Source organism: Talpa occidentalis, unplaced genomic scaffold (genome assembly GCF_014898055.3).
Source record: "Talpa occidentalis isolate TD23 unplaced genomic scaffold, MPIMG_talOcc4v2.1 talOcc4.7, whole genome shotgun sequence".
Lineage (NCBI taxonomy): Eukaryota > Metazoa > Chordata > Mammalia > Eulipotyphla > Talpidae > Talpa > Talpa occidentalis.
Window position 1 is genome coordinate 71,316,803 of NW_023605083.1, and position 12,482 is coordinate 71,329,284.

Below are 12,482 nucleotides of genomic sequence, written 5' to 3' on the forward strand. Positions count from 1 at the left end.
ACTTGAGAAAGGAGGTACATGAACAGTGAAGGAATAACACAGAGCAAGCTAATGAATCAGATAGATAATAGGGAATATGGTCAGAGAGTTGAGAATAAATGACCTGAGAACCACTGGAATAAATCTTTTTTCTAAGATTTATTTATTTATGCAAGAACTGGGGTACAGGCCAGAGGTGTGGAGGGTGAGAGGACTGACCAGAGACAGAGTGGGGAGAACAGAGCAGAACAGGCAGACTGACCGAAACACGCTAAGGGGAGCAGCGCTCGAGGGAGGAGAGGTCTGCCGTGCCATGTGGGTGTTTCCCGGGTCGGCTGGGATCGAACCCATGCTGCAGACAGCTTCACAGTGTAGCACTCAACCACCTGCGCCACCAAGGAGGCCCTGGAATAAATCTTTTTATCTAAGATGGGAAGACTTTGGAGAGTCTGAAGAATGACATAAACTGAGTTACATTTTAAAAGAATCACTGTAATTTTGTTGAAAATCAATTGTAAGGAGTAAAGGGGAAAGAAAGGAGACCAGTTTAGAAGTTACTACAATAGTCCAAGCAGGAGCTGATATGGTTTGGACTATGTGGTAGCAGTACAGGTGGGAACAGTGGACTCCATAGTTTCTGACAAAATGTAAGCCCTCAACTTGACCTTTATTTTTCTATCATTTCTATGATTTCTGTTCTATCATTTTTCTCCAACTCCTTTCAAGACTTTGTCTTTACCTTTAAATTCCAGCAGTTTGGCTATTGTGTATCTATGTTGAAATTTTCTTTGTATTTATCCTGCTTGTACTACACTAAACTTTTTGGATCTAAAAGTGGATGTTTTTCATCAAATCTGGAAAATTTTAGTTATTATTCTTTAAATTCTTTCCTGTTCCATTATTTCTCCTTCCTTGCTGGAGTTCCAATTACACACACACACACACACACAATCTCATGATACTGTCCCACAAATCACTGATGACTTGTTCATTTTCTTCAATATTTCTTCCTTGTTCTTTAGACTGGACAATTTGTGTTGATTTATATTTAAATTCAAGGATTCTTCTGCCACCTCCAGTGTGTACTGAAAAATTTTAAGTATACATATTGTACTTTAAGGTTTGTTTTTATAGTTATCATTTTTCTGCTGCAATGACAGTCATCCCTCAGGAGGGGGACCTGGACCATGCCCTTCTGTTAGGGGCATGTATATTGGGGCATAGATACAAAGAGACACAAAAGACATGTAAACCAACCTCAGTGTATGAACTTTGGACCTGGAAAAGCGACAAGAAGAAATTATGAGCCAAAAAGGGAAATTTAAATACTGGATATTTAGCGATATAAAATAATTTTAAAAATTAAACTGTGGTTATGCTTTTTTTTTAAGGGAGAGGAGCGGAGAAAGATAGTAATTCAGGAGGAGAGCGGCACTTTGACAGCAGTGACCCTCACAAGCAGCCTGCCAAGCGCCACAGGAGCCGCGGGAGTGCAGACCCGCCTCCAAACAGTCTTAAGTCTACACTTAGTCTGATTTTCAGGGTCCCCATCTAGAGCCTAGTATCTTGATATCCCCATATCTAGACACACACGTGTTCCTTCCCTGCGCCTTCCTGGGGGTAAGGAGCAGAGCAGCACATCAGGGACACACCGAGGCCACACGCCCCCAAGAACTCCGGCTGCGAACCCGCGGCGCGGCGCTCCCGGGAGGGGCCGTGTCCTCTGCAGAGCCCGCGAGCGTTTGGGGGCGGCTTTGAGGAGAGCTGCCCGGGGTGACACGCCCTCTCTGGGGGGCAGAGAAACAGCCTCTGCTCCGGCAGAAGGGCCAGCGAGGGGCTCATCGCCGGCTGTGACGGCGCCCGGTCCCTTCGGCTCGGCCTCAGCCTGCGCGCGGGTGACAGGCGTCTCTCGGGGGGATCCTGGGCAGGTCTCCCCTCGGAGCCTCTAGTGACCCCACCTGCAAACCTCGAAGACGGGGGGGGCGTCCCCGGGACCTTCCAGCCCTGACACCCCTTGACCTCGCCGCCGGAGGACGCCGCCTGCGGCCCCGGCCGCGGAAGCCCAGGCTCAGCGGGGCCGCGACAAAGCGCGGGGTCCGCGCAGCGCCCGCCCCGCGGAGGGTTTGGAAACTCGGCGCGGCCGCGGGGCGGGGCTTGAGCGGCCGCAGCCAATCAGCGAAGGTCCAGGGCGCCGGGGCGGGGCCTCCGCGGGCTGCGGCGGCGGCCAGGCTGGGTCCGAGCATCCCGCGGCTCCGGACCCGCCCGGCCCGGACATGGCGGCGGTCCAGGCCTCCCCTCGGCGCGCGCTGCTGCTGCTGCTGGCCGCGGCAGGGGTCGCGGGGGTGGCGGGGGGCCTGGCCCCGGGCAGTGCGGGTGAGTAACCGCGAGCGCTGGGGTTCCGGGCGGTCCGGAGCGGCCGCCTCAGCGCTCCAAGATGGCGCGGGGCAGGGGCCAGGGGTGCGCGCGACCCCCGGACCCGGGCCACGCCTGGTGACCCGGGGCCGCAGTTCCCAGCAGGCGGGAGGGGGTGCCAAGACGAAACCCGCCAGGAGAGCCCTCTCCACCCTCTTTCTCCCCGCCCGGCAGATGTGCAGACCGGGGGCGGCGACCCGGGTTCGAGGCCTTGCTCTGTCAGCCCTCGGCCGTGGCCCCCGGCGCGACCCTCACCCGCTTACCCCGCCCGGGCCTCCCTCGGGAGAGGGCGGAAAGCCTGTGCCCGGGATCGTTGCGAGGGTTGGGTGGCATTTCCGAGGTGCAGAGCTTTACTGCCACCCGGACCAGTTGTAACTTGACTCTTGGTTCAGAAAGGCAGACCCCGGGCTGCGGGCAGTGGTGGGCCCCCCACAGCCTGGGTACCCTGGGAGTTCGAGACCGCGCTGGGCTCTGGTGGGAGACAGATTGAAATAAACCCTGCTGTCTGGGGCTTGCAGGTTTGAGGATAGTTTCGTCCTTGTTTCCAAGGAGTTAAACCAGGGGTGGAGAGGAAACTGCTCGGTGCCAATTGATTGCCTCCCACGTGCTGAGCCTATTTAGGAGTTGATGCCAACTCTTGCCCTCCAGGAGCTCTCTGGCTAGGTGGTGGAGCAGGACAGGACGCAGATACCTCGACTTCAAGGCAGAAGTATCAGTGGAGATGAAGGGTAGAGAGAGGTTGTCCAATCTAGGGTGGGAAGAAACTTGAGCGATTCCCCCAACTGCACTAGACATTAAAAGATGATCGGATTTATAAGTGCTAAAATGGTGAAGTGTGCTACTTAGAGACACCTAGAAAGAGCAAAATCAATCCTAACAAATTTTTAAGGAGCTTACAACATTAAAGATTTTTTAAAGAAAGACAACCTATTTAAGGAAGGAAGAGAATTGTGTCAGGAACCTGGGATGAGGTGGTTAATTGTAATTAGGTTCTAAATTTAGCTGTCAGCTAGACAGGAAATCAAAGGAAAGGAAGAATGCTATGCTGTGTATTCTTGGCTATATCAGCTTACCTCTCTGGGTCTCACTTTTCTCCTTAAGTTTAAGAGAGTGAACTAAAGCACACCCAAAGTTATGGTCCATAGAATACTAGTGGTCCATTCTCATTTCACAACTAGTCAGTTCTGTGGGCGATAGTGGAGTGCAATAGTTAAGAATACTTGAACAAGTTACTTAGCTGTAAGCTTTCTGTGCTTTAATATCCACGTTTATTATATATGGTATCTTCTCATGGATTTTATTGTGAGAATTACGGTAATAGATATATTAGAAAAGCGTATAGTGAGCACTGAAATGTTAGAGCCTTGAGGCTATTCAGTATTTAAATTTTTTTATTGAAGTAACATTGTTTTATAACATTTTATATGTTTCAAGTATAAGTCAACTTCTGTATATATCTACATTATGATTGCCAACAAAGTCAAGTTCCTGTTCTCCGACATACCCTTTATCCATTTTACTCTCCTTTCCCCCCCTTCCCTTCTAGTAACCATCATTTTGTTCTTATAATCTAAAAGTTAGGCTTTGTTTTGTTCATTCATTTGTTTTCTTTATTTTCCACATCTCAGTGAAATCTTACGGTATTTGTAGTTTGCCTTCTCTGGCTGGCCTTTAGCACTTAGCATAGTGCTCAAGGACTATTCTGCCCCTCCCTAATAAACCATAAGATAGGTTAGATTTACATTAAAGGGTTGAAGATTCCTCTGTTTGCTGGGGAAATGACTGCTAATGGGTATGAGATTTCTTGTAGGGGTGATGAAAATGTTCTAAAAGTTGATAGTGGTGATGATTGCACAAGAATATGAATATGCTAAAAACAACTGGATTGTATACATTAAAAGAATGAATTTTGTCATATGTGATTGTTAACAAAAACATTAAAACTTAAGAGCTTATTTGGGGGGCTCCCTGGTGGCGCAAGGGGTTAAGCACTGCACTATGAAGCAATCCGCAGCCTCTGCAGCACGAGTTTGATCCCCAGCCGGCCAGGGAGCTGACCCACATGGCCAGGCAGACCTTTCCTGTCTCACCCGCTGTTCCCCTCAGCAGTGTGTTTCAGTCAGTTTGCCTGTTCTGTTCCCCACTCTGTCTCTGGTGAATCCTCTCACCCCCTGCATCTCTGGCATGTACCCCAGCTCTTGTGTGCATAAATAAATAAATCTTTTTAAAAAAAATTAAGAGTTTATTTGAGGCAATATAGTATATAATATGGTGACTATAGTTAATAATACTTGCTTTATACTCAAAAATTAAGAGCGTTGATCTTAAATATTGTCCTCACGAGAAAAAAATTATAACTATGTATGGTGACTAATGTCAACAACTCATATTGTAGTGATCACATTATATACAAATGCCTAATTATGTTGTACACATGAAACTAATATGTTCTGGATCAATTATGCCTTGATTTAAAAAGAAAAATAATTGAGCAAAAATCAGTATGAATGGGCCAGGATCCAATGGAAAGCGAGAGGAGCTAGGAGAAAGACTTAAATAAAAGAGGTAGCAAGGCAAATTATTTGGTAATAGCTAAAGCAGTTGTCTTATTTGGGATAGCCTGGGTGGCTCGTTGTGATTAGTTGTCCTTAGGTTTTGATTTCTTGACCTTGAGGCATTACATGACTAAGTTTTGGTTTGTTTAGGTTGACTACTAAGACATTAAACCATTTCAGTCTTGTTTAATTCATCTAACATGGTTTAATTCTCCATAAAAATACTACAGGAAGAAAGAAACTTGCATATAGAACTTTTTCTTCACAACACCTATACATACTTTAAAAAATTCTGGGCTAGATGCTTTCTAAAGACCCTTCCAGCTCTCAAAGTCGAAGACAACTTAGAGTTGACATTGTTTGATTTTTAAAAATCCCAGTTTGATTTAAAAGTGAGATTTGTCCCTTGTACTAAATTTTAGGAAGCACATATTGCCTAGTTCCTTACATAAAGGCCATTGAGTAATACAATAGACAAAAGCTTGCACTGTGGATTTGTAGGAAGTATGGAAAATGTTTTTCAATCCTGAGCAAAATTTGAGAACACAATATTAAATTGTATTTCAGTAAAGGCCTGGATTGTATTCCTGCACAGATAGTCTTCTTTCCCTTCTCCTTACCCTGACCAAGATTTGATGCTCCTGTCTCCTCTGGTATAATGCTTTACAAGCCTTATCCGTTCTGACTTAGGGGTTTTCATTTTTATTCCTGGGGGCTAGAGGTGAGGGAGTGATATTACTTGCCCAATGATTATTATTTCTTGTGAAGTTTGACCATACCCTCTACATTGGAGTAATGCTACACTTACTATTCTGTTGTACTTTTCCAGAACCCGCCTTGACCAACGCCCCCCCCCACCCCCACCCACCCCCACCCCTCACCTCTAATGTTCACTTCCGAGAGTGGATTAGGACTCTGTGCTGAGATGGCAGGATCTGTGTATGGTGGTTCCGGACAGTAATTCTGTTTCTATTTAGGATATTTTGTAATAGTACAAAAGAGGAAAAGATGTAACATGAAGGAGTAGTTTTCAAAAGTTGACATTTCAAAAGTTGAATTATGTAATAGCCTAGAATCCTGAGAAAGAATGTAATGAATTTTAAGTTAGGAAAAGCGAACGCCTATCTGGAGGAAAGTAATAAGAAGCAGATTCTCTTGGCCTACTCTGAAGAAAGAGTGAGATTGGTAATAGACGAGATTTGACAGTCTATTCTGGTATGCTGCTAAAAGGTCTGTCTTGTATCCATGGATGGAAGCAATCTTTCATTAGTCATACATTTCACCTTGTGCCACATCTAGAAGAAGTAGAATAATGTCAAGGAGGCATATTTTTTTATGTATATTATAGATGTGGTTTTTAAAAAGTAAAACATAGTACAAAGGTTTATTCAAAAAACATTTATTGATTGCTTACTATATATTAGGCACCATTCTAAGTTCAGGGATGCCTCTATCAAGAAGTTTTCATTCTAGTGAACGAGAGATAGACAATAAACAGATAAAGAAAATGATTTCTAGGAGTGATAAGTATGTTGTGAAGGAAAGCAGATAATGATAGAATTTTGAGTAGTGCGCATGGTTCTTTCCATAGTGATGACTAGAGAGGCCTCATTGAGAAGGTTAAGTTCAGAACCAAGAGCTGAAGACTGTGAAGTTGCTGACTTTAGGAAAGATTGGTTGGGGACCAGGAAGTGCAGAGCCCTAAAGTCAAAGGTACAGAAGGTCCTCATGGTTACAACATAGTGAGCAAGGGACTAGGTCAGGACTAGGTCAGGTGGTGCTGAGCCCTGCAGATAAACACCTAAAGACTGGATTTTAGGGGCCTCCCTGGTACTGCAGGGGTTAAAAGACAGAGCTATCAAGCTTTCACCATCCACTACAGCATGAGTTCTATCCCCAGCTGGCCAGGGAGCTATCCACATGGCACAGCAGCCCTCTCCTGTCTACCCGCTGCTCCCTCAGCAGTGTATCTGATTCATTACATCTGCCTGTTCTGTTCCCCACTCTCTCTGGTGAATCCTCTCACCCCCCACACCTCTGGCTTACACTCCAGTTCTTGTATGCACAAATAAATAAATCTTTTAAAAAAAACAACTGTGGATTTTAGTCCATGTGCAGATAGAAACCAGGTGACTTTTAAGTAAGAAATGTGTGCTTTCATTTCTATTTTAGGGCATTCTGGGTGCTGAATGAAAAAAAAAGTGTTTGTAGTGGGGTAGGAATAAAAGCAGGGTAACCAAAAGTCCATTGTAGTGGCCCAAGAGGTAGATAATGGTGATGGAAAGGCTGCCAGGAACCAAGGCCTCTTTTAGAGGCAGTTTTTCCTATTTCTCATAGCTTCTCTGTATCTCTTGCATTGTCTACTCTCCACCAGGTGCTTTCTCTTCTCACTTATGCTCGGTACCACCATAAAATTTCAACTTCCCCAGCCTTAACTCTTCTTGACCTCCTAGAGGAGTTGCCTGCCCCCTGCTGGCCACACCCCATGCCTCTGTGCTTCAGGATATGGTTGAATCCAATTTATATATCTTGCCCTAGTCCAAAAACTCATGTGATGTTTGCTAAATTATGGATTGGTCACCATTTGATAGTATTGATAGTACTAAAATGGTACTGTGAGAGAAATAAAAATTTTTGTTCTTTTTTGTCTGATTGAAAAAGCGTTGTGGGCCTCCCCGGTGGCGCAGCGGGTTGAGCACAGCACTGTGAAGCTGTCCGCAGCCTCTGCAGTGTGGGTTTGATTCCCAGCCGGCCAGGGAGATTCCCACATGGTGTGGCAGACCTCTCCTGTCTTGCCCGAGCTCCCCTCAGCAGTGCTTTTGGTCTGTCTGCCTGTTCTGCTCCCTGCTCTGTCTCTGGTGAATCCTCTTACCCTCCTGCGCCTCTGGCCTGTACCCCAGCTATTGTATAAATTAAAAAAAATCTAAAAAGAAAAAAGCATTGTATAATTAGGAAGTTATTACTTGCTAACCAGTGAATAAAATGTTTTGAACTGGCCACTATGCTAAATGGTTACAAGAAGTTTACAGTCTGGACATTTCATAAGTATGCCCGGGAAGTGATGTGGGGAGAGTTAAGTGCTACAGCTTCCAGTTCTGACTAGAATAATAGAGCCTTAAATGACTGGAAAAAATCAAGATGTCTTGGAATTGTCAGAGAAGAAAGTCTTTAACTGAGAATTGAGATGGGATTTAAGCCTTAAAAGGTATTTGGGATTTAGGTCAGCAGGAAGGGACACTAAGCATTTCAGGCAGAAATTATAGTCAAGATAAATGTAAATGTTCCTTGTAAAAAGTAATAGAAGTTCAGGAAAGGGCAGGTGTACTGCCAGCAAGGCACAGGGCAGGTTCTCTATTGATTCAGGAGACAGGCAAAGGAGAATCCTGGAGCTCTCAGTGTTTTTTTTTGGGCTTTTAAGGATCTTTCTACACTATTTGTAGTGAAGCAACCAGGTGCGAGGCGGGTTGGGGGCTGGGGGAAGCAGTGTGGGCACCGCCATGCCATCTCCGCTGCGCCATCTCTGAGTTACACGACCCCTTTATCCCTGACCTCCTCAGCACAGGTGTGCATTTATGCATGCCTACACCATATGCCAGGTGTCTACCATCACCCACGCTCCCAAGGGCCTTCTGCATTCAAGGCTGCAGGTGATAGCCACAGAGGCCAGTGGTATAAAAGCCTGAGCATCTTCATATACCCTGCAGAATGTTAGAAGAAAGCTTGAAAAATTTATAATTTGGATAGCAGTAAGTCAGTGTAGAATCTAGATTAAAAGAATGACATCATGAAAGGTCTGTTTAAAAAAACTGGCAATTATTGATATTTAAATCATGTGGGTATGATTAACTGGAAGGAATGCTGTGTGAGGCAAACAATGGAGAAAGATATCTGACTAGCAAATGATTCAGGAAAAAAAGAACATGAGCGTTATAGCAAGACGTTAGCAATGCTGAATAGAGGTGGTGGGTGCATGGGTAATCGTTTTGCTATTTGGCTCTTCCTTAGCTGAAGGTATATAGATATATGTGCCTATCTACACACGCACACACATTTTTAAAAGGATAAATGTGAAAATTACAAGAAAGTTTATAAATTAAAGTTGTGGTTGTCATTTTCTAGGCTGTTTTGAAAATAAAACTTTGATTTAAAATATTTCATGTAAATAAGACATTTTCCCAGTATCAGCTCAGATTTAGTTTTTCCCCTCAATAATGTATATAGAGAGCATATTGTGTGTGTGTGTGTGTGTGTGTGTGTGTACACACACATATATATTCTGTTTCAGTATTTTTTTAGGACATTAATTAGAGGGACTCTTTATTTAGAACAGAAAACAAGAATGACTTTTCATTAACTAAATTGAATTACAGCTTCCAGGAGGCTTTCTGGCAAATCCCTTTTAATTAAAAAAAAAAACATAATTCTGTGACCGTGTCTTAGATTAGGGTGTGTATTTTTTTGTTAATGCAGGTTGGTCTTAGAAATTGCATTTTCCCTAATGTGACTGCAGCATGTGTGCTTCCTGCTTGCTTGCCTCTTAAGAGAGGCAAGCAGGCAAACCTTGATGTTTTTAATTATTGGATAATTCTGCTTGCATATTTTTAGGTTAATAACTTTTTAGATCCAAAAATATTGATATATTACATTTAACAGTAAGATTTTGGTTTTTATTAATTTTATGATTATAAACTCTTGGAATAAGAATGCAAAATATGACCGTCATCCTTATGTCTTTAATGAGAGTAACATTATGCTTTTATTTTTATCCTGTCAATATCAAGTTTTATTTTGAACTAGTTTTACCTTTATTCAGTTCCATTTTTATGAGAATGAGTAGAATTATTAAAGAGTATATTAGAATCAAATTATAGAAATAAAACATTTCCTCAATTCATTATCTTCTCTTGTAGAAAACTTTAGGCCTTGGAGAATGTTTTTGCACTGTGATAGTCAAATGGCTCAATTAAACCATTTTAATAGCTTTAAAAAAAGAGAAAGACCTTTAATTGCTCCATTAATTGCATTTGAAACCCCCCCCCCATTCTTAATGGAGGCATGTGAATTGATGTCTATTTGTAGACTTTTTTTTTTCCTTGAAAAATATGCAGTGTTAAAGATAAGTTTCTGTTGCTTCAAAAGAAGAAAAATTGTACTAATAGTGGCTAAGGTTAAAACAGTGTGGAAAATGTATTCGAGCATAGGCCACCTAGTCTGTTCATGGAGGGCAGCAGTCCTCTCAAAGGAGGAAATTGTACTGTTACAGAGGAATGCTTGGCTGAGGGGGAAGGGAGCTATTACCAGAGGCCTTGCCTCTTTATCCCCATTTTGTCAGAACTATCAGGCTTTTGGAAAGACCAGAAGGAAATATGCCAAATGTCAGCATAGATTCTGGCAAGACAGTGGAATATAGATCATTCCCCCCACCCCCAATTTTGGTTTTCTTTAATGCAAAAAAAAAAGAATTATTTAAAAAATTTAACTTTGGAGATCATGCCCTAGAAATTTGATCTTCACCATTAAACAGAAAAAAATACAGGCATTTTATATTTTTATAAAATCTTCTTTGTTATTGGAGTTTTAATTATAACATGTTTCTGTTCTAAACAGACATTTGGTCCAGTAAATTGTTTTTCAAAAATCTCTAGACCCAAATCAGACTCTTGTCTGCTTGATTGTTTACTTTTTCTAAGCCTGTGCTTATTTGCACCATATGTTACGAGTTATCTTTGCTCAGTATCAGCTGGATTTTCTGCCCTCATATGACCTTTGTTTTAGAAGATAGCAGAAAGTGGCAACTTCTAGGGGACTTCAAAAGAGCACATCAGTATCTCACAGGAGAGCCCTTCTGCTGTTCCCCCCTCCCCCCCATTCCAGTGCCACTGGAAGATAACGGAATCCTAGAAGAGTGGTGAGCACCATGTGGCATGGCAGGGAGGAAGGGTGCTGTGGGGAAGCCTCATGAGCGATTGGGCATGTCCTTAGATTATGGCTTCTTCGAAAGTACAGCCTTTAAAGCAGGGAAATTTTTTCTTCTATAACTTAGTGAAATTTTTATGTTCTTCGGAATTTTTATGTCAAATGTTTAGGACTTCAGGGCACTGTTTCTTGTAGAAATAATACTAGAAAGCCATCCCAGTAGTCTTTCATGCATCCAAACTATATAGACACATGCTGATAATATCACAAATCCTGTCATTGTTTTATGGAGAAACAATTTCCAGTTTTGAACTTAGAAGACTTGTTGTAAGATCTTTATTCACTTATTTATTCGTTTCTTCCCAGTCCCAATTCTACCTTCAATCAAAAAAGCTCTGCTTTTACTTAATTTGTATGCCGAAATTGTATGGATTTTATTTGAAGAGATTATGTTGCAAATATGTATTTCAAGCCATTTTATCAAATCTAATTGCCTTTATAAATCTATTTCTATCTCCTTATCTCCTTTGACTTGCCAGTCTAGATAGCCCCTGATCAGCTATCTCGCTATGTCTTTTTTTTCCAGTCTGCTAACCTCTAGAATTGTAACATGCCCCTGCTGATTATCTCCACTGTCAGTTTATAAATTTCTCTGGACCCGTAATACTGCTTGGCAACATTTTCCCTTTTCACTGATTTAATGTTTCTCAAGCTGGTTTTCTAAAATATTAATAAGTGGCATAAAAAAATGTTCTGTGCTCTGATAGGTCGCCTTAGATACCATTTTAAGAAATTAAGAATGCATGCTAGTTAACATTTTTATTTTTATTTTAGAGATTTATTTATGCATATAAGAACTGGGGTACAGGCCAGAGGTGTGGGGGGTGAGAGGATTCGCCAGAGACAGAGTGGGAAGCAGAACAGGCAGACTGAGTGAAATACACTGCTGAGGGGAGCAGCGGGTGAGACAGGAGAGGTCTTCTGTGCCGTGTGGGTAGCTCCCTGGCCAGGGATCAATCTCGAGCTGCAGTGGCTGCGTATAGTTTCATAGGCTGCGTCTTTAACCCCATGTTCCACCACGGAGGCCCAACATTTTAAAGACTTTACAAAGTCTGCAATAAAGAATTCTCTTGCTTTTTTAACCCTTCATTTCCTTATTTATTTGAACATGAAATATTTTCTCTTGAGGGATAGATAGTAACACGTAAAACAGTATTTCATAGAACATAAGCTTGAATGTGGTGCATAGGGTAATTGTAAGAATTGAATGAGATAATGTACAAAGCAAACAGTAAAATTCTGGCACATGGAAAAATGCATAATACTCAGTAAGCTATGGCAATCTTGATATTAGACTGAAAGCTTCTTGAGGATAGGAACTATAATGTAAAACTTAGGAATGTCTCTAACTTACAATAGGAGTAAGGTAAAAAGATCTGTTGAATTAAAATGAATAGTAGTAATATTGAATAAACTGTGTAACCATTGGATTTAGCACACTCATCTTGATTATTTGAAATTGGGAAACAGCAATTGTTTATTTTTTCTCCCTAGGTGCATTGTGTTGCAGTCATTCAAAAGATAACCAAATGTGCCGTGATGTATGTGAACAGGTGAGCT

General features: G+C 42.4%; 1 protein-coding gene across 1 annotated transcript in view; it reads left to right on the forward strand.

The window, feature by feature from the left end:
- The first annotated feature begins 2,189 nt into the window (after window positions 1-2,189).
- RECK (reversion inducing cysteine rich protein with kazal motifs) overlaps window positions 2,190-12,482 on the forward strand; it is a 69,527-nt gene continuing 59,234 nt past the window's right edge. The window contains exons 1-2 of the mRNA XM_037494834.2: window positions 2,190-2,352; window positions 12,417-12,475. Coding sequence (XP_037350731.1) covers window positions 2,253-2,352; window positions 12,417-12,475 — 159 coding nt within the window. The 5' untranslated portion in view covers window positions 2,190-2,252. The remainder of the gene's footprint in view (window positions 2,353-12,416; window positions 12,476-12,482) is intronic.